Source organism: Heterocephalus glaber, unplaced genomic scaffold, assembly GCF_053883595.1.
Source record: "Heterocephalus glaber isolate CG9 unplaced genomic scaffold, H.glaber_assembly_v1.0 deba00001481, whole genome shotgun sequence".
Taxonomy (NCBI): domain Eukaryota; kingdom Metazoa; phylum Chordata; class Mammalia; order Rodentia; family Bathyergidae; genus Heterocephalus; species Heterocephalus glaber.
Genome location: NW_028258317.1, coordinates 14,540,148 through 14,562,181, shown reverse-complemented (window position 1 = coordinate 14,562,181; position 22,034 = coordinate 14,540,148). Strand labels below are relative to the sequence as shown.

Here is a 22,034-nt window from a genome sequence, read left to right as displayed (position 1 = left end):
AGACCTCTTTCGTGAGTGCCTTTAGTTGCAATGTCTTGGCTGCTTCAATGTCCTGAATCAGTCAGTTCAAAGTATTTACCTTTCATGATCTTTTTTGTTTAACCAATTGTTTATTTTTATTATGTTTAAATTTATTTATTTGTTTGTTTTGAGACAGGGTCTCACTATCTCAGGATCATTTTGACTTTGGAAAATAATCAGAAGTTGCATGGTACTAGTGAATAAGGTGGATAAGCCCACACCATAACATTTTTTTTTTCTGGTACCGGGAATCGAACTCGGGTCCTTGTGCTTGCAGGGCAGGCAGCAGAACAACTGAGCTAAATCCCTTTCCCCACCATAACATTTTTTATTTTGCAGAAATTGCTGTAAACATTTTGAATCAATTTAGGATATTGAGGCAGCCACAAAAATACACTCACAAAAGACTTCCAGAACTGCCTCAGAGAGTGTCAAGAATGGGATAAGTGTGTTTGAAGCATAGGAGGGTGGGGCGGCAGTATTTTGAGGAGAATTAGGGGGACTAATGGCAAAGTATCTTTTACTGTAATAAATTTTTTAACTTAATTTAAACATTCACTATAGTTTTTAATAACATCTTGTGTGTGCTGGCACAAAGATGAAGTATCCAATGTGAACATCAAAGAGGAAAGAGGTAGGCTGCCAGTAAGATAAGCCTCAAGGAGTGTTCTTATAGGGCGTGTTATTCAGCCTTCTTCATAAAAAAAGAACTGAAGAATGAGAGAGAGAGAGAGAGAGGATTGATTTATTATGATACTGGTTGATACAATTATGGAGAGGTCTCACTATCTGTGGTTTGTAAGCTGGAGAACCAGAAGAGAGGGTAATATAAGTCTGAGTCACAAGGCTGGAGAACCAGGGGGAGCTGACGATACTACTAGCCTAAGTCTGAAGGCTGAGAACTAAGGACAGGGGCCACTGAGGACACACAGGCCACTAGGAATTGGGAGCTGTGATGTCTGAGGGCAAGAGAAGGATGTTCAGTTTAAGAACTAAGGGAATGCACACTTCTCTGCCTGTAACAAGAATCAGATAGGATGATGCCTCTGACGTCGGTGGGCTAGATCTTTACTCAGTCTATTTATTCAAATCCTAATCTTTTCTGAAACACCCTGACAGAGGTAGCCAGAAATGTTTTAACAGCTGTCTGGGAATCCCTTAGCCCAGTCAAGCTGACACATGAAAGTAACCACCACAGAAGGTATGATAGGAGCTGCCCAGACCTTCCCTGTGGGTCTGTGGGTCTAGTACATACACCTGTAAGCAATGCCACTTGATACATCCACAGTATACTACAGTATACTTTAGTCGTGCTGTTACTTTAAGCCTGTTACATTTTATTTACTTTATATCTTTACAGGATTTGCTAAATGCTAAGCTCTGTTTTAAGAGCTTTATATGTATTACTGGTAGCTCATTAAATTCTCACAACAGCTCTATGAGTTTGGTATCATTATCCATAGTTTACAGATGAAGAAACTGGAGGACAGAGAAGTTCCCTGGCTCAGGTCACACAGTGGGAAGCAGCAGAGACAGAACTGGACCCAGGCAGCCTGACTTCAGACATCACCTTGTCACAGCTGCAGGTTACCTGACCTACTGAGCTGTCTAGAAAAGCATAATCTTGATTTTCTTGCAGTCCTCTTCTGACTTCATATGGAGAAAGGCATAAAGGGGGCTTTTTGTATTTTTGTTCCCCTACTTTTCATTTAGAATAATGTTTTGTTTCTTTTTTTGAGGTGGGGCGGGCGGGGGGTGGGGATGAGAACACTATACAGTGAGAACACAGACTCTGGAGTTAGCTCTGGATTTAAATCCAGACTCAGGCGGGCATGGTGGTACATGCCTATAATCCCAGCACTGGAGAGGATGAGGCAGGAGGATGGCCATGAGTGTGAGGCTAGCCTGGGCTAAATAATGAGCTCAAGGCCAGCCTGAACTACATAGCAAAACCCTGTATCAAAAAAAAAAAAAAACCAAATAAATAAATTAAAAAATCCAGTCTCAAACATTTATTTCTGCTTGACCTAACCTTTCTAATCATTAGTTTTCATATGTATAAAATTCAAGATTGCTAGTATTTTATGGGATACTTGTATGTAAAAACCCTAGTACAATACATATTAAGTCCTCTTTAAAGAAGTTACGATTGTTGGCAGAAGATGATAAAATTCTGACCATCAATTAGTAGATTTAAAAGGAACACAGGAGGTCTTTGGGCCATGAAGAACCCCAGCAGGTTTTACTGCTACTAGGTATCTGAGCTGGACTTGGTAAACCAAGAATTGCAAATATAAACTACTTAAGCTACTATCTCCCTTTCCAACATCAGACACTCCTAATTGATTGCAGCATTGTTTCATGTTGGACCTGGGATCCTTTTCAGAATTTCTCAAGATAGACTTTTTCAAGAATTTCCCAATCAGTGGGAACTGGCCCAGGAGATGGAATCTGTTGAACATCTCTCCTTTAAGACCAGATAGAGGGCTGGGGATTTAGCTCAGTGGTTCGGGTGCCTGCCGCGCAAGTGCAAGGTCCCAAGTTCAATCCTTGGTACCAAAAAAAAAAAAAAAAAAAAGACCAGCTATAGAGTGGCTATCTAAGCCATTCCTTCAGTAGTTTATCCAAACATGTCTTTGTTTCCTTTAAGTTTTTTCTTGGTTTTGTGACAAGTAAGGTTTGGAAGAAGTTGCCTGAGGTGACTCTGAACTTGAGCCTCTGTGAGGCTCAGCAGGAAGAAAAGTCTAAACTTGGGCCGGGGATTTAGCTCAGTGGTTCTGGAGCCTACCTTGCAAGTGCAAGGTCCCAAGTTTGATCCCCGGCACCAAAACAAAATGTCTAAACCTGTCGGTCCCTACAAGAAAGACCTGGCGTTTGACACAGTAGAGCTCATGGAGGAGATAGAAAAGAAGGTGAGACACACACTTGGTGCAGGGAGTCACAGCAACCACAGACTTTGATTGGCCTAAGTGGAATCCCTGGTAGTGATTATCACATTCTGTCCGAGTTCTTCACTGTCAGTGGCCCCCTCTTTTGGGGTCCACTTGTATCTCAGTCCCATACTTTTCTCCTCATATCTTATGAACAGCCTTTTGAGTTCTGAGAATCTTCTTTATCACTCATTTTTCTGCCTACTTGTGACTGAAATGCATTCTCTAGTTCTATTTGGCACTACAGTGTAGCACAGGGAAAAGCACTGGGAATATGTGCTAGCTGCTTAAACAAGTATGAGAGGTAAGCTTCTCTCCCCTATAAAATTATTTGTTAAAAAATTAAATGAGAAAATTAGATTAATAAGGAGAAAACTTAAAAATAATAAAAATCTGATTCCACTATACAAGGTCAGCCACTATTAGCATTTTGATATGCTTTCATCTCTTGCATTTTCTTTGTAAAAATATACATGTAAAAATTTTAAAATGAAGCTGGGATAGTAGCTCATGCCTGTAATCCTAGCATTCGGGAGGCTGAGGCAGGAGGATCACCATGAATTCAAGGCCAGCCTGGGCTACATTATGAGTTCAAAGCCAGCCGAACTACATAGTGATATGCTGTCACAAAAAATTTTTTTTTAGGCTGGGGATTTAGCTCAGTGGCACCATGCCTGTCTTGCAAGAGCAAGGTCATGAGTTCAATCCCAGGTACAAAAAAAATTTGTTTTTAAAAAAATGATATGGTATTTTGAACATGTTTCTAGGTTAAAACTATTTTTAGTGGCTGCATGATATAGAACTGTATAACAGAAATACTGTTATTTCAGTAATCTTCAAATTTTGAACTTTTAGGACTTGTAACAAATGTGTGTGTGTATCTTTGTACATATAAAAATATATCCCTAAATTATTTCCTGATGGTAGTTTTTTGTTTGGTTGGTTCGTTTTGGATTTTTTTGAGACAGAGTCTCCGTATGTAGTTCAGGCTGGCCTTGAATTCCCAGCAATCTTCCTTCCTGGAAGTGCTGGGATTACAATCATGCACCATTACACCCAGCCTGATGGTAGATTTTAAGCTGGTAAACTGTGCCAAATTATAAGACCCTTCATTAAACCTAGACAGTTGCTCTCAATTTTTGTTTTTCAAACTTGATAGTAGAATTATGTGAATTTTTAAAAACAAAATATTACATGGAAATCCACTATATAAAGACACAAACAGAGAAAGGGGCTTCTGGGCCACCGTACCAACACTCCCAGTGGAGAGGAAGGGGCTTCCGGGCTGCCATTCCACTGCTCCCAGCACAGAGGAAGGGACTTCCCGGTCGCCTTTACACCACTCCCAGCATAGAGGAAGGAGCTTCTGGGGCTCCGTTCCACCGCTCCCAGTGCAGAGGAAGGGGCTTCCTGGCAGCCTTACCACTGCTCCCAGCACAGAGGAGGTGAGCTACACACATGCCAATAGCACCCTCCACCCCCCACCCCCATCAAAATGAGAAGACATGTAAGCAAGTCTCAAAACCAGACTTCCAGATCACCTACAGCAACCCCAAGGGGAAATGAGATAGAACACTCTGATACTCAACCACCTGGACTCCCTGAACTGGTAACAAAAGAGGATCTGGAAAAAATGAAATCAGAAATAATTTTTCACATAACAGCAGAGATTGTGCTCATAGTTCAAGACATGATTAATAAATCTAGAGAGGAGCTGAGGAACATGATGAAATCCCAACATAGGAAATAAATGGAATCCATAAAACAGATGCAAACAGATTTCCAGATTAAAAACTCCACTGAAAGTCTACACAGCAGAATGAGCCAATGTGAGGACAGAATTTCAGATACAGAAGATAAGATTGCAATTAGTGACCAGGAAAAGAAAATTTGCTTCAAAATTGTAAGGGACCATGAGAAATCAATCCAGCAGCTGCTAGACAATGCAAAAAAGAATAACATAAGACTGATTGGAGTCAATGAAGAAAAAGGAGAGAGTGCAAATGACATAAAAAAACTGTTCACAGAAGTGATGGCAGAAAACTTCCCAAGCAGGGGAAAAGAACTTGACAGATATAGAACTATATAGAAAAGTGAGGCATATAGGATTCCAACTAGCCTTGATCAAAAAAAATGTACACATAGGCATATAATTGTTAACATTCCAGAAACCCCACAGAAGAACAAAGTTCTACAAGCAGTTAGAGAAAAGAAACAAATCACATACAAAGGAAAGCCCATTAGAATCACAGGAGACTTCTCAACACAAACTTTCAAGGAAAGAGAGCTTGGAGTGACGTATTCCAAGCCCTAAAGGAAAACAGCCTCCAACCCAGATTGATGTACCCTGCAAAACTATCTTTCAAAATTGATGGACAAATAAGATACTTTCATGGCAAAGAGCCTTAGGAACTTCATGAATACCAAACCATCACTCCAAAAATTTTTAGACAATATCCTAGGAAAAGACAATGAGGATCACAACCCCAGGAAGCACAGCAGAATTAATCTATTGGGTGCGAAAAGAAATTAAACGCAAAGGGGGAGAATCCAACAAAAAGAAAAAGTCATGACAATGACAAGTGCATACGTATCAGTTATAACCATCAATGTTAATGGTCTCAATTCACCAATCAAAAGAAATAGACTGGCAGAATGGGTCAAGAAGCAAAATCCAACAATATGCTACATACAAGAAACACACTTAATTCAAAAAGAAACTCATAGACTGAAAGGTAAAGGGTGGAAAACAATACTCCATGTGCAGGGAACCCCAAAAAAAGCAAGAGTAGCTATCCTCTTTGCAGATCAAGTGGATTTCAAACCAACACTGATTAAGACAGACAAAGAAGGACACTACATCCTTGTAAAGGGAACAATCCAAGAGGAAGAGATGACAATCATAAATATCTATGCACCAAACACTAGTGTGCCCAACTATATAAAACAAATACTAACAGACATGAAAAGTAATATATGCACTAATACAATAGTAGTGGCCGACCGTGATAACCCACTGTCACAAATAGATAGATCAACTAGACAAAAAATAAGTAATGAAATACTACAGCTCAATCAAACTCTTGAATAAATGAACTTAACAGATGTTTACAGAGTGTTCCACCCCACAAAATCAGAATACACATTATTTTCAGCTGTACATGGGTCGTTCTCTAAAACAGACCACATACTCACTCATAGAACATGTTTAAGTATGTGCAAAGGAACTGAAGTTATCCCTTGTATATTATCAGACCATAGTATGATGAAATTGCAGATCAATAGAAAAAGAAACTGCAAAAATTTCATAAACACATGGAAATTGAACAATACACTTCTGAATAACCAATGGGTCAAAGAGGAAATTAAAGAAGAAATCAGACAGTTCCTTCAATTAAATGACAATGACAATACAACACATTGGAATCTATGGGACACAATGAAAGTAGTCTTATGAGGGAAGTTCATAGCAGTGAATACTCATATTAGGAAAACAGAGTGAACCAAATTAAACAACCTGATGCTGCACCTCAAGCTTCTAGAAAAAGAAGAGCAGGACAAACCCAAAGCTCATACAAGGGAGGAAATTAAAAAGATCAGAGCAGAAATCAATTCAATGGAGACTAAGAGAATGATACAAAAAATTAATGAAGCCAAGAGTTGGTTCTTCAAAAGAATCAACAAAATTGACAAACCCTTAGCCAACCTTATCAGAAAAAGGAAAGAAAAGGCCCAAATCCATGCAATTAGGAATGAAAAGGGTGAAATTACAACAGACCCAGCAGAAATCCAGATGATCATCAATACCTGCTTCCAGAACCTATACGCCAATAAGATGGACAATACAGAAGAAATGGACAGATTCCTAGATACATATGAATTACCAAAGTTGAACGAAGAAGACCTAAAAATTCTGAACAACCCAATATCAACCAATGAAATTGAAAATGTAATTAAAAACTTATCAACTAAGAAAAGCCCAGGCCCTGATGGCTTCACTGCCGAATTCTACAAGACATTTAGAGAGGAACTACTGCCACTACTGTTTAAACTCTTCAGTGAAATTAAAAGGGAAGCAATACTCCCAAATTCATTCCTGGAAGCAAGCATCACCTTGATCCCCAAAGCAGAGAAAGACCCAACCAAAAAAGAGAATTATAGGCCAATCTCACTAATGAACATAGATGCAAAAATCCTTAAAAAGATACGGGCAAATAGAATTCAGAAGATCATCAAGAAGATCATACACCTGACCAAGTGGGATTCATCCCAGGGATGCAGGGATGGTTCAACATATGCAAATCAATCAATGTAATACACTATATCAATAGAGCCAAGGACAAAAACCATACGGTTATCTCCATAGATGCAGAAAAAGCATTTGACAAAATCCAGCAAGTATTTTTGATAAAAACCCTACCAAAAATTGGAATAGATGGTCTCTACCTCAAACTGATAAAAGCCATCTATGAAAAACTAACAGCCAATATCATACTAAATGGTCAACAACTGAAATCCTTCACACTAAAATCAGGAAGAAGACAAGGATATCCACTAACACCACTCTTGATCAATATAGTTTTGGAAACATTAGCCACAGCAATTAGACAAGAGAAAGAAATAAAAGGAATAAAGATAGGAAATGAAGAAGTCAAATTGTCATTATTTGCAGATGACATGATACTCTATAGAAGACCCCAAGAACTCCACCAAAAGTCTTCTAGACTTAATAACCAAATTCAGGAGAGTAGTTGGATATAAGGTCAACACACAAAAATCAATAGCTTTCCTCTACAAGAACAACAGACTCACTGAGAGAGAAATAGGGCAAACAATTCCTTTCACAATAGCATCCAAAAAACTGAAATACCTCGGAATCAACCTAACGAAAGAAATCAAAGACCTCTTCTCTGAAAACTATAGCACTCTGAAAAGAGAGATTGAAGATGATATCAGAAAATGGAAAGACATCCCTTGCTCCTGGGTAGGAAGGATCAACATAGTGAAAATGGCCATACTTCCAAAATTGCTATATAGATTCAATGCAATCCCAATTGAAATCCCAGCAACATACTTGAGAAAGCAATCCAAAAATTCATTTGGAACAAGAGACCCAGAATAGCAAAAGCAATTCTAGGTAACAGAGACATGGCAGGGGGTATCACAACCCCCAACTTGAAACTATACTACAAAGCTACTGTGATAAAAACAGCATGGTACTGGCAAAGAAACAGACCTGAGGACCAGTGAACAGAATAGAAGATGCAGAAACAACTCCAGACTCACTCAGCCACCTCATCTTTGACAAAGGAGCCAAACACCCTCACTGCAGGAAAAATAGCCTCTTTAATAAATGGTGCTGGAAAAATTGGGTTTCAACTTGTCAAAGATTAAAAGTAGACCTATATCTCTCACCATGCACTAAATTAAAATCAAAAGGGATCAAAGATCTAAATATTAAAATAGAAACGCTGAACCGGCTGGAACAGAGGTTAGGTAGAACTCTTGAAGACATTGGTGTAGGAAAAGATTTTATGAACAAAACCTCAGTTGCCCGTGAACTAGCACAAACAATCAACAAATGGGATCTCTTCTTATTAAAAAGCTTCTGCACAGCAAGAAAAACCACCAGCAGTGTGAAGAGACAACCCACAACGTGGGAAAAAAAATATTCACCTGGTGTTCCTCAGACAAAGGTCTACTATCTCGAATCTATAAAGAACTTTAAAAAATCAGACTTCCCAAAATTAAAGACCTGATCCAAAAATGGGCATCTGAAATGAACAGATATTTCTCAGACAAAGAAGTAGAAATAGCAAAGAAACATATGAAAAAATGTTCAACATCACTGGTCATTCAAGAGATGCAAATGAAAACAACACTGAGATTCTACCTCACCACAGAAAGAATGGCTGCTATCATGAAATCAACCAATAACAAATGCTGGCGGGGCTGTGGGGAAAGAGGAACCCTGCTCCACTGCTGGTGGGAGTGTAGTCTGGTGCAACCACTGTGGGAATCAGTATGGAGATACCTCAAAGAACTAGGACTGGAAGTCCCATTTGACCCAGCTATTCCTGTGCTGGGTATCTTCCTCAAAGAATTACAAGAATCATACCACAGTGATATACGTGCACCCATGTTCATAGATGCACAATTCGTAATAGCTAAAACTTGGAAACAGCCCAAATGCCCATCAACTGGAGACTGGATAAAGAAAATGTGTTTTTTTAATATAGAATGGAGAACTACTCAGCCATAAAAAATGAGAAATTAGAGACATTTATAGCTAAATGGATGCACACTGAGGTGATACTCTTAAGTGAAATAAACAGGACACACATGTGTAAATACCGAATAGTTTCTCTAGTGTGAGAAACTGAAAGTGTAAATAAAGACTAAAAGGTATAATAGATAATGTGAAATAGGAAAAGGGGCAAAGGGGAAGGGGAAGTGGGGGGGGGTAGGAGAAAGGAAAGAAGGGAATGGAATTAATAAGAGAAAATGAAAAAATGGAAACAAAGTCTTTGTAAATAGGGAGGGATGGAGGGGTTGAAGGGAGGGCAGGGGAAGAGGGAAAAATAAGAACCAAGAAAGATTATGTAAAGGTGCAAATTTCCAATGATGAATGTCATTATATTGTATACCTAAAACATACCAATAAAATAAAATTATTTTAAGAAGGCACAAACATGGCTGCTATAATGGGAACAGTCTGGAGCCCTTAGTACCACCCTCAGCTGTCCAAACTTTACTTTCCCACGCCCTCCCCTCCTCCAAATTCTGCCCCAGCTAATATAAATGATTCTTTATACTGTTTTTTCTAGACCAGCAATGAAACTTTAACAACTGTTATCATTTTAGGTTATTAGTGTCAGCTACAAGTTGTACAGAAAATCTAATATGGCTTCTATAACAGTAAGGACAGTTCAATGTCTTACATTCAAATCCATAGGTAGAGTAGTTTCTAGATTGTTTGATTCAGTGGCTCAGTGATATCAATAGAGATTAGATTCTATTTTGGGCTCTGCCTTCCTCCATGTCATGACTACTCAGACTCCCTCATAGTCATGAGATGACTATAGCAACAGCAAACATTACATCCTTGCACAAGACATACCCTTTCCTCATATTCCTTCTGGAGAGCTAGGAAGGTTCCCAGCTGACTTCCCTCATTTCCCATTAGCCACAATGATGTCACGTGCACATTTCTTGGCCAATCATTGACAACTGGAATTATATCATCATGATTCGTTTACACAAATCTGAATTTACCTATTAAATTGAGGAAGGATTTAACCTTTCTTGAAATCCATGACAAACTCACATCTGAACAACAGCCAGATTCTGGTGTCAAGGGAAGAGGGAAGAAATGGACAGTTGTCTACCATCCCATCCCATTAGGAATATGCTGAAAACTCAATGTCAAAATTCCAGGGCTGCCCTTTATCCAAGGTACGACCTTGAGCAAGTTACTCAACTGCTCTGGACCTCTGTTTCCTTATCTGTAAACTGGAATTTTACAGTAAGGTAAGTACAGATAAGGTAAGGTACCTCCCTTACCTACCTTACAGGGTTATGGAGAAAGATAAATGAGATTGAACGTATGAAATAATTTTACAAAGCACTTTACTAATATCAAAGCTTGTTACTAATTTAATTCTTAGAAATAATGAGTACAACCAGAACTTCTATGAAAAGGTAGAACCTAAGCACAACCTAAATTCTAAAAACTCATTTGATTTAGCTGTTACTTTTACTCTAAATTTCATAATATTGCTTACCAAAAAGACATCATACAGACCTTTAGAAGTAACACTATTATAATACACTAAACAGTGAAGATACATGTAGGAAGGCTGTGACCTGCAAAAGATTGCATCTGGCATTCAGAGAACAATATGAGGAGTATTCAATTGCCATTTGTCTATTCTGCTCTTTAAGTTTTCATTTTGCATGACTGTGTTTTTCCTGCCTTGTAGACAGGATTTTTACCACATGTATTTTAAATATTGTCTTACTGGCCACTGGAATTCAGAGCTTTGCTTATTACAATCCTATCTATAACAAAGAAACAGGTTAATGGAAAAACAAAGCTATATCATCCTTGGATGAGATCCAGGTGCTAGCAAGCAGCCACTAGATCAATGGGTTTAGGGAGACACCTGGCTTCTGTGACATCTCTAAATTCTAAGTCTGAGGGCTGCATGGAAATTTATAGGTATATGACTGAAATAAATTAGGCAAAACTCTTACTTATCTTACTTCAGGCTTAAAAGCCCTCATGGTTCTCTCAGATCTTGAACAAAGTCATGAACTTGGCAATCAAGGACTATACTTCTTAGGATTCAGGTTAAGTTGATATTACCCAGAGCCAAATATACACTGGTTTAATATCTTTCTCTTTCTCTCTCTCTCTCTCTCTCTCTCCTCTCTGCTTACTGTCTGGAACTGCTCTTGCCTATGCACTGCTAAACACACATCTCTTCCCTTAATGGTCATGACATAGGAGTTGCACACATCACTTTCATTTACATCCCATTGACTAATACTTTGTCTTACTATCATATCTAGCTCACCATCATATGCCAAACTAAATTAAGACATTTCCAGACCTGATGATATTGCAGATGATCAATTCAAAAACTTGAGGTACATGGTCTTGAGAAGATGCCTGGGATATAAGTGCCCTTTCAGCTTTTTATGCCATGGCCAACCATGGCATAAAAATGAGATTGGCAAAACGAAAATTTTTCATTTTGCCAATCTCATTCCCAACAAACAATTCTATTTGATGAGTAGACCAGTGATGTTAAAAATATAACAACTTTTTTTTTGGTACCGGGGATCAAACTCGGGATCTTGTGCTTTTGAGGCAGGCAGCAGAACCACTAAGCTAAATACCTAGTCCCAATGAGGTTAAAAATACAGGTGAGCTTGCTGCTTTCTAAGCAGCAAGCCTGAGAAGGAAAGCCAGTGCTTATTATTTCAGTCATGTTGCATTACATGACTTCAGTTGGGAAGTAATTTTTTAGTACCATCTCGTCATTGGATAGAGAGGAAAGTAAATAAATTCTCTCCCTGCCTGATGATGCTATAGATCAAAGTGTATGGGTATCCAAGGACATGAAATACTTAGGCTTGGTGGACACATTTCAGAAAACCTTTGCTAATCATTTACTCTTGTTGTGATCTAAAAGGTCCATCAGAAGCAAAAGAATTCAGAGGATGCTTTAGGTATTTCTGATGAACTGATACCTAACAGAATTTTAGCTACTTAAGTTGAAAATGTTTTAGCTTTCCAAAATGGTATCACATAAAGCTGGGGATATAGCACAGTGGCCAGCATGTGGCAGGCCGTGGGCTCAATCCTCAGCACCACTACCAAAAAAAAAAAATCCCAAACAAAAAAACAAAAACCTCAAAATGGTGCTACAATTTACAAATGCATATTTTCATGCAAATGAGAAAATTCTATAGGGAGGTGTTCATGATATAAGGTGTTCTGCATATTTATTTATTCTCTGAGTTCTGGATGAGCTGTGTGTTCATCCTCAACAGCAGTGATGAAGGCCTTAGGTCTGTCACGGCTCCATGCCCAGCTTGGCAGATACAAGTATTATCTGACCCTGGGCTCTGTTGCTTGCAATGTTGATTTGGTTTAGGTCTCCAGCTCCCCTCCGTTATTCCTGGCTTGACGTGTACCCTTCCCGTAGGGAGGAAAGCAAAAGCTCTGGCTTTGATAAAGACTTGACCTACTAGGTTGTAGCTGGGAGTTGGACAGATATGCAGGGTACCAACGGGCTCCCTTATTCTAGGCACTGAAAATACAAGAGCTTTTTAGTTCAAAATGCTTAGCCTGATCCTTAGACTCCCAGGCTGAGAAGGCGGTACGTCTGTACCATGTGTGACCTGAACATAAAGGGTAACCCCCCTCCCCGCCCAGAATCTTAACTGTAAAGTAGGCACAATACATAATAATAACCAGCCTCATAGGACTTGTCAGGCACACAGTCACTACTCACTGGCAGCTACAGACCGCCTCTCAGCCGGACGCAATGCGCACTCTGGTATCCTCAGTCGCTCACATACATTTACGCTCCCGACCTCAGACCTCACGGGCTGAGTGTACCAGCTTTCCTGGTCCCCAGCGGAGGGCAGCCGAGAGGCGGTGCTGGTTTCCTGTCCGGCGGGTTTAGGCCGCTGCACCCGGAAGTGGCGGCTGGAGCGGGAGCGTTGAGGGGTCGGCCGGCGGGACAGCCACCCGGAGCGGGGCGTGGGGGCGTTGGCCATGTTCCCCTTCTGTCCCCGTAGCCCTAGCGGGGACGAGGCGGCCGAAGCTGAGGAGCCAGCGCCCCACAATGGGCAGACAGCAGCCGTTAGGCCGCCCTCACCCGCTACCCCGCCCGCACCTCCACAGCCCGAGGCTGACGCCGCCCTTCGTCCGCCGGCAGCCCAGAGCTCTCGCCGCCCTGGCGCCCCCGCGCCACCCCCTGCCGCGCGCGCCGGAGATGTAGAGCTGCCCGGAGCGCTGGAGCTGTCGGCTACCTCTGCCCAGGGAGAGCCATCCTCTCCGCGCCGGCCGCCCGGGCCAGCCTGCAGGGCCAGGAGCCGGGGCAGGCACAGCCTCAGCGCGGGCCTGGGCGGCCCAGGCGCTAGACTGTTCGGGTGGCTGAGGGAGCGCAGCCTGGGCCGCGGGCTGTTCGTGGACCCGGCGCGGGACCATTTCCGCACCATGACTAACCTCTATGGTTCCATCCACCCCGCAGACTCGGTGTACCTCAGCACACGCACCCACGGTGCAGTCTTCAACCTGGAGTACTCGCCCGACGGGTAAGCGCGGCCCCTAGTAGGACGGGTACCCGCTCCGCCGCCCCGAACCCATCCCTCGGTTCGTGTGGGATCTGCGAGTGCGTTTTCGGCCGCCCTTCACGCCCCCTGGTACTTTAGGAAATGCCTTGTCTCTGTTGAGCCCCCATCCTGACCTTCTGAGGTAGCCAGGCTTATTTTGCTTCCCTTCCTGACTCTGGAGGCTCTGTAAAGGGAAGATACTTGAAGCCACACAGCAGGTCTAGCAGCCAGCCGAGGCTTTTTGGTACACAGCAGGTGCTCAGTAAATACTTTTAAAATAAAAGCCCGTCCTTTTGCTGTCCATCCTAGGCTTGCTTTTCTCCTAAATTTGTGTCAGAGGTAGGGAATCTGCAGAATCTCTGTACCCTATGCCTGAATTTGTCGTGAGAAGACAAGTATGCATTCCAGTGCTCAAGAAAGATAACACCACAAAGAGGCATCTCTCCTCCTTTGGCCCATTTGTAAAGTTCTGAAGCTAGACCACATGCTTTTGTTAAGGGCTAGACGTCTTCTTGACATCTTGGCTTGCTTTGGGCCATGGGGAATTTTCAAAAATAATATTTGTATTATTTGTATATTGTATACTTTGTCTTGAGTATACAAGTTTAACAACGATTAAAGGAAAAATGTGAACATATTTTCACCACAAAATGACATAGTTAATATAATTCTTACCACACCAAGGATCTGGGTTGCTAGTTATTTCATTCATTTATTCATTCATTCCCACATTCACCAAATGCTCTTTGAGCACTATGTTCCAAGTGCAGGGCTGACAGTGTCGAGCAAAACTAGCTAATGCCACTGCTTTCATTGAGTGAGACCTAGTAGTTCAATTAGATATTAGATAATCATACTAAATAATGCATAATGTATATTTACAAATTGAGATAATATCTTGAAGAAATCTGTTGTGGACTAAGATATTTGATGTTTTCCTTAGAAAGGGATAGTTGAACCACGATCAGAGGAATTAAATTAGTAGAATGTAAATGAGTCAAGATAGGGTTGGAGAGAGGGAGTATTCTAGTTAAAAACTGGTATATCAAAAATACCTTTGGTAGGAAAGAAGCAATATATCATCATGTTAGAGAAGCTAAAAAACAATTTTTTTCTGAAGAAAGAACTAAAATATGCTAAGGAAGGAGCAAAGGAATAGAATTGAGAATAGGTTAGCCATATTGCATTACACTGATGAAATTTTTTTTTTCTTATCATATCTGGTGCTATGATCTCTGGAATTTCTCGTTTAGCAATTTGGTGGAGCTTGTAGCAGTGAGTATACCTGAGTAAAGGAGAAAACTGGTGAGAGGAGAAACTTGCTGAAGCTTATTCATGGAACTTTCCTCCTTCCACGACCTGTTCCTAAAACCTTCCCAGACCAATCCCCGAAAGTCTGTTTTTCATAAATATTCATTTCCTTTCCTCCCTGTATCCTGGCTCCTCTCTTCCCAGCCTTCTACTTACGCTTTCAGGACTTAAGAAGTTGCTGTTTCTACTCTGTAGAGGTGCAATTTTAGTTAAAGAATGGTGGTGATAGGATGAATTATGAAGATTGAGTTTAAATTGGCAGGGCAGTTAGAATGAGGGGATATATTATTCAGAATACTTTGTTTGAATTTGGACTGCATTTTCCCAGAAACTTTTTCTTTTAAACCTAGGGGCACTTTACCACTGAGCTATATTCCTTGCCCTATTGTTTGTTTTAGGATAGGGTCTCACTAAATTGCTCTGGCTGGCCTCAAACTTGCATTCCTCCTGTGTTTGTCTTTTGAGTACCAGAGACTTTTTTTAAGGTAGTTAGGTACTCTGGTACTTAAAATAATTCAGTAATTTTTAATCACACAATATATACTTATTGTGGTAAACCTAGGCAATAAATGAACTAAACATCACTTATAATCCTGGAGATTATATGGATTCTAAGAAAATTTTTTGTTATGTTTATTTAAATATAAACATGTAATCATACTATTTTGTAGCCCACTTTTTTCCTGCAGTATATTGTGAACTACTTATGTTAATAAACAGATTTCTACAATAGTGTATAAATCCTTGTGAACAAGTATCTTAGATTTGTATCTTCAGATTAAATCCCTAGAATGAATCAAAAGTTATGATTTTGATACATATTGTTTGTTAAATAGCTGTCGATGAAGATCATACCAATTCTCATTCCTGTCATATACATATAAAAGTATCTAAAAACTCCCATATCCTTGCCAGTACTGCATATTGCCATTCTTTTTTTATCTTTGTCAAGGTGAAAATAGTTCAGTGTTTTAATTTTTCAGTATTCTTACTTTATTTTTTGATATCAATTTTTTGATACGGGGGGCATACTGGGGACCATGCGCTTATGAAGCAGGCAGCGGCACCACTGAGCTAAATCCCTGGCCCTCTTACTTTTATCTAGTAGCATGCCCAACATTTGTTGAAGAGCTGAAGCAGTTTTATAGACAGATGCTGTATCTGTATTGAGAAAGATAATTTTTCTTTTCCTTTTTTTCCGTTGGTACCGGGAATCGAACTCAGGAGATAATTTCTTATATCCTTCAGTTATATGTGAGTTAAATCAGCTTGCCAGATACAGTAATCACTATCACTTACAAGGGCTTCTCGAAGTAAAGAAGGAGTAATGACATAGAATGTAAGAATTAAATTTGAAAATTTAATAGAGACCAGACTAGAAGTAATTTAGTACTAAAAAAGAAATAAAAGGATATATAGACTAGAAAGTAATTTCCAAAGAATTGTAAAAAACTTTTTACGTGATAGGAAAATTGTCAAAATAAGTATATTGCCTCCTCAGATGACATTTTGAAAAAGTACATTTCATAATGTTATTTATTAAATTAGATAAGACTTTCTGAAGCTATCCTCTACACGAATACATTAGGCACAGAGAGAATTTGTATTTTGGAAAATAGAAGTGAAGTAATTATCCAGAATCAGATCATAAAAATTTAGAGATTGAAAATATGAAGGAAGTTTAGTAACATGAAACTTAAAGAGAAAAGGCCAGATATTTATTTAGAGTTTCTGAAGAAACTAAGACATTAATAGGAGGGGAGGGAAAAAAATTTGAAGAAAAAAAAGCCCAATAAACCCAAGTGGTAATTCTCCCTGTACATATAATAAAACTGCAGGAAAACAAATATAACAATTCAGTGTTTTAAATTATTTCTGTAATTTTTATGTACAGTGACAGACACTCAGATTAACTAGGCATACTATGAAAAACCAATAGAAGTGCCACACCATATAAATATACCCTTAGGAGATCCTAACATTAAAACTATAATATGATTAAGTAATTAAAAGACAAAATGGAGAAATTTTGCAAAGAAGTAGAAACCATAAGAAGAAAAGGAAAGAAAAAAAGAACAAGCTGGGTGTCATGTCGCACACCTATAATTCCACCAGTCTGGGAAGCCAAGGCAGAATTGAAAGTTTGATCCCAGCTTGTGCAATTGAGTGGCCTTTCAAGGCTCTGTCTCAAAATAAAAGAGAGCTGAGGATATATTTCAGTGTGATGGCCCTGGGTTCAATCCTCAGTACCACAAAGGGGAAAAAAGGATGGAAATTCTAGATCAGAATGATAGAATAATGGTTGATTTGAAATTTAAAAATAAATGAGTATATAAATTACTTCATTAACATATTAAAGGAAAAATATAGGAGTAGCTCAGTAAATGCTGAAAAATGTTTAACACAATTTCACACATTTTCATGGGAAAAGTAACAAAGCAAAGTTAAAAGTAGAAAAGAATTTTCTTAATCCAGTAATAAGAATCTCCAAAAACAAAAAACAGGACCACAAAAACTCTACAATAAATATAGTATTTAGTGGTGAAATATTGAAGGTATTCTTGAAGATTAGAAACAAGATAAGGGTACCTATTGATATTTCTGTTAGGGCTGGGGATTTAGCTCAGTGGTTCTGCCACCTGCCTCGCAAGCGCAAGGTCCCGAGTTCGATCCCTGGTACCAAAAAAAAAAAAAAATTTCTGTTCAACAATATTCTGAAAGTTCTAACCAGTATAGCAGGTAAAGGGAAGGAAAAGTATTTAAAAAGAAAAAGCAATTGTTTGTAGATACGATTGTTAACAAAAAAAACCCTTAAATCTACAGATAACATTAAAAATAGACTGATAGTTCATGTTATCAGGAAACAAAACAGAGTTTTAAAAAATTTACAGAAATGGGGCCGGGGATTTAGCTCAGTGGTTTCGCCACCTGCCTCACAAGTGGAAGGACCCAAGTTCGATCCCCGGTACCAAAAAAAAAAAAAAACAACCAAAAAAATTTACAGAAATATCAAGTAGCCAAAAATAAATGTAACAAGATAGGCATGACCTAAATGAAAAAAAACTAGTTCAGCAAGTGTGGTTGAGCTGGGATGGATTCCTCCTCGTCTTCTACAACTTGTTTGGGCACAGTAGACCCACAATTGCAGCATTTCATCGAGGTGGAGACTCAGAAGCAGTGCTTCTAGCAGCCAGTGTACCAGATGACTGAATTTTTTTGGGGGGGGGAAGTGCATGGACAGGGCCGGGGATTTAGCTCAGTGGCGTCGCCACCTGCCTCATAAGCACAAGGTCCTGAGTTCGATCCCCAGTATCACACACACACAAAGTGCATGGACAAGCCTGGATCAAAGTTGGACAGTTGGGCTGAGGTTTATTTAGTGAACTGCGTTGAGCACTTTATCAGTACGAGCCAATTCATCTTGAATTAGCTGGAATAGACCCAGAAATCCAAGCCAGTCCTCCCAGAAAGCCTTTCTGACTGACTTCAGCATTACCTCTTTGGAAAAGAAAGACAATGAAAGACCTCCACAGTGAAAATTACAGAACACTGAAGAAGACACTAGAAGATGGAAAGACTTCCCATGTTCATGAATAAACAATATTGTTAAATGACCATGTTACTAAGAGTGATCTACAGATTCAGTGCAGTCCTCGTAAAAATTCCAACGACATTCTTCACAGAACTGGAAAAAACAATACTAAAATTCATATAGAAACATAAAGGGCCCAGAATAAACAAAGCAAAGCAGTTAGTATCACTTAGCTTGATTATAGTAATCATTTCATAACATATGTAATAGATATAAAATCTCAAAACATGTTATACACCTCATATTATTTTATTTGTCAGTTATACTCAATAAAAAAAACTATAAATTTATTGGGATAATTACAGGAGACTTCAATTAAAGAGTGAATCTTCATAGACTGGAAGACTCCATATTGTAAAACTGTCAATTCAAACTTTTCTTTAGAATTAATATAATAATTAAAATCCACAACAGGATTTTGGGGATATGTACATAATTTGAAAATTTGATTCTAAGTATATAACAATGATCAAGTGTCTAAAAATTGCTAAGACACTTTTGCTAAGAACATCTTGAATATGTGGGAAGGAATGTATGATATAAATTCTGGATTTAATTCTCAGCAGTGGAAAAAAAATAGGCACAAGTAAGCTGGGCATAGTGGTGCATGCCTGTAATCCCAGCACTCAGGAGGTTGAAGCAGGAGGATTGCCCTGAGTTTGAGGCCAGACTGGGTTACGTAGTAAGCTCAAAGCCAGCCTTAAAACTGAACTACATAGCAAGACCCCGTCTCAAAAAAAAAAGCCCAAATAATCTTTAAAATCACTGCATTCCGTTAAAAATCCCAGCATTGACATACTATATTAAAAACTCATTCTAGAAATTATGCTTAAAATTTTTTTTAAAATTAAGGTACTAATTAGCCAAGAAAAAAATGTTTACAAATCAATGAAGGGGTCTTGCTTTTCCACATAGCAAATATACCATAAACCTTTTAGAAAATAAGATAGTGTGTGTGGCATAGACTCTAAAAATATATATGATATCATATGTGATAACAGTGGTATTACAAGCCAACGAGAAAACTGATATTGAAACAAATACCAATTAAAATTATGTATCACATTATATATAAAATATGTTATAGCTGGGCATGGTGGCACATGCCTGTATAAGAGCTAAGTCAGGATTACAAATTCAAGCTCAGCCTAGGCAATTTAGTGAGACTATGTCTCAAAGAGGGGAGGGGCCCTGGGGATGTAGGCCCTGGGTTCAGTCCTCAGTACCACACACACACACATTATAATTGGATTAAAACAACTCTAATCCCCAGTACCAAAATTAAAAATAAAACAACTTAAGATTTTAATATAACTCTTATTTACACTGTTTAAGAACCTCCCAGAATATTGATTTACTTACTTAAAAGGGGGAAAGAAAGTTCATTCTATGGCTCTGTTGTCTAACAAAAAAAAGTGGCTTCTCTCACATTCATTTAATCATCCCCCCTTTCCTTCTTTCCACCCCCTCTCTGAACCCAGTACCTTCTCACTGACCTACATCCTCAACTCATTTAAAAATTTTTTTGAGACAGTCTCCCTAAGTTACCGACTTAACAGTCTGAACTCAAAACTTGCAGTTTCTGCCTCAGTCTTCCCAAAGTGAGAAGTGCTATTTTTATATCTTCTAGAATTACACATATTAACTTGAATATTTTTACTAATGATGGTTAAATAGTACAAAAAGCTGTCTTAGTCTATTTTCTCTTGCTATAACTGAATATAACAGACTTGCTATGTTCTAAAAAATAGAGTTCTTATTTAACTCTGGTTCTGAAGGCTGAGAAGTCCAAGAGCATGGCACTAGTGTCTGGTGAGAGCCTTCTTGGTGCATCATAATGTGTCTCACGTGATGAGACAGAGCAAGGAAGCCAGAGAGAGTTTATTTCATAACAAAGCCACTCACATGGTAATCCATTAATATGCTAATCCCTGAGGGTTCACCTGTTCATAAGGGCAGAGCTCTTATGACCCAACCACCTCCCAGAGATCCCACCTCTAAACACTGCTTCATTGAGGACCACATTTCCAGTATATAAAATTTGGACACCCTTGTTCAAACCATGGCAAAATCTTTCAGATATTATTAAACTTTGAAGTTCAGATATTAAAGAAGGGTTTATGCTGATACCCTTTAAAGCATAATTTCAGGATGGCTAAATATGGAAAAGATTTTAATTTAATAGATTTTTTCCACCTCCACTTTATCAGAAAGTTTGGCTATTTAAAATTCTGTCTTTTGTACTCTTTTCCTTTTTCTTTTCAGAACTAGGGATTGAACCCAGGCCATCACACTGAGCTACATCCCTAGCCCTCCCCCATCTTTTTAAAAATTTTTAAATTTGAGACAGGGTCTTGCTAAATTGCCCAGGCTGGGTTCAAACTTGCAGTCCTCTTATTTCAGCTTCCCACAGTGTTGAAATCCCACTTGTGCATAAAATTCCATTTGTTATGGGTACTGTAAATTGAGAAGACCTGAAGTTTCGGAGACACAGGATATTATTTGCTAGCTCTGAAATAAGAGCTGAAAGAGCAGTGTCCACAGAAAATAAAGATGTAAGTAAAACAATGGATTCTCACAAATAATGAAGTTCATAAAAGGTTTATAAAAATATAAAATATAAATGTAACTTTAAATATTAAAAAATATAACTGTAGTAGGTAAGACCTGAAATAAAAGTCAAAGCTAAAATACCATAAAGGGAAAGACAGATAAGTTTGACTATATCTAATTGTCCTGGATGGATATAAGTCACACCTTTCTGTAGAGCATTTTATAGATACTGGTGAAGAAATATATAAATATATAATTGTATATGACACTTCTTCCTAAGTTTTCTCATATATGCATATTTTTCTGCAATTACATTTTCTCATTTGAGCATATGTTTTAGTTTTTCATATCCATATAAAGCTATTCCTTTCTTTTTAATGTCTTCATAGTACAGTAGTTTCCCATTATCTGTGGTTTCACTTTTCAAGATTTCAGTTCCCCACAGGCAACTGTAGTCTGAAATATTTACATGAAAAATACCAGAAATACACAACTCATGTTTTAAATTTCACACCATTCTATTTTTCCTGAATAGCAGTTGAACCCAAGGCCTTCCACCACTGAGTTACACATTGCCAGCCCATTTTTATTTTTTATTTTGAGATATAGTCTCACTAAATTGTTAAGTTGCCCAGGCTAGACTCAAACTTGAGATCCTCCTGCCACAGTCTCCCAGAGTTCTGGGATTACAGGCATGCAATACCACCCCTTGCTCACATAATTCTTCATAGTTAATGAAATCTCTCATCACCTGGTTCTGCTTTACCAGGCTGTGA

At 38.8% G+C, this 22,034-nt stretch overlaps 2 protein-coding genes across 3 annotated transcripts in view; one reads left to right on the top strand and one right to left on the bottom strand.

Annotated features, from left to right (window-relative positions):
* Positions 1-13,244, bottom strand: part of Exosc3 (exosome component 3) — a 40,380-nt gene extending 27,136 nt beyond the window's left edge. The window contains exon 1 of one of the 2 annotated variants that reach the window (XM_087183668.1): positions 12,977-13,244. In XM_087183668.1, the coding sequence (XP_087039794.1) occupies positions 12,977-13,244 (268 nt within the window). The remainder of the gene's footprint in view (positions 1-12,976) is intronic. The other variant, XM_087183670.1, reaches the window with a different exon arrangement.
* The window catches only part of Dcaf10 (DDB1 and CUL4 associated factor 10), a 45,187-nt gene continuing 36,395 nt past the window's right edge, over positions 13,243-22,034 (top strand). Inside the window, exon 1 of the mRNA XM_004864984.3 lies at positions 13,243-13,784. Coding sequence (XP_004865041.1) covers positions 13,243-13,784 — 542 coding nt within the window. The remainder of the gene's footprint in view (positions 13,785-22,034) is intronic.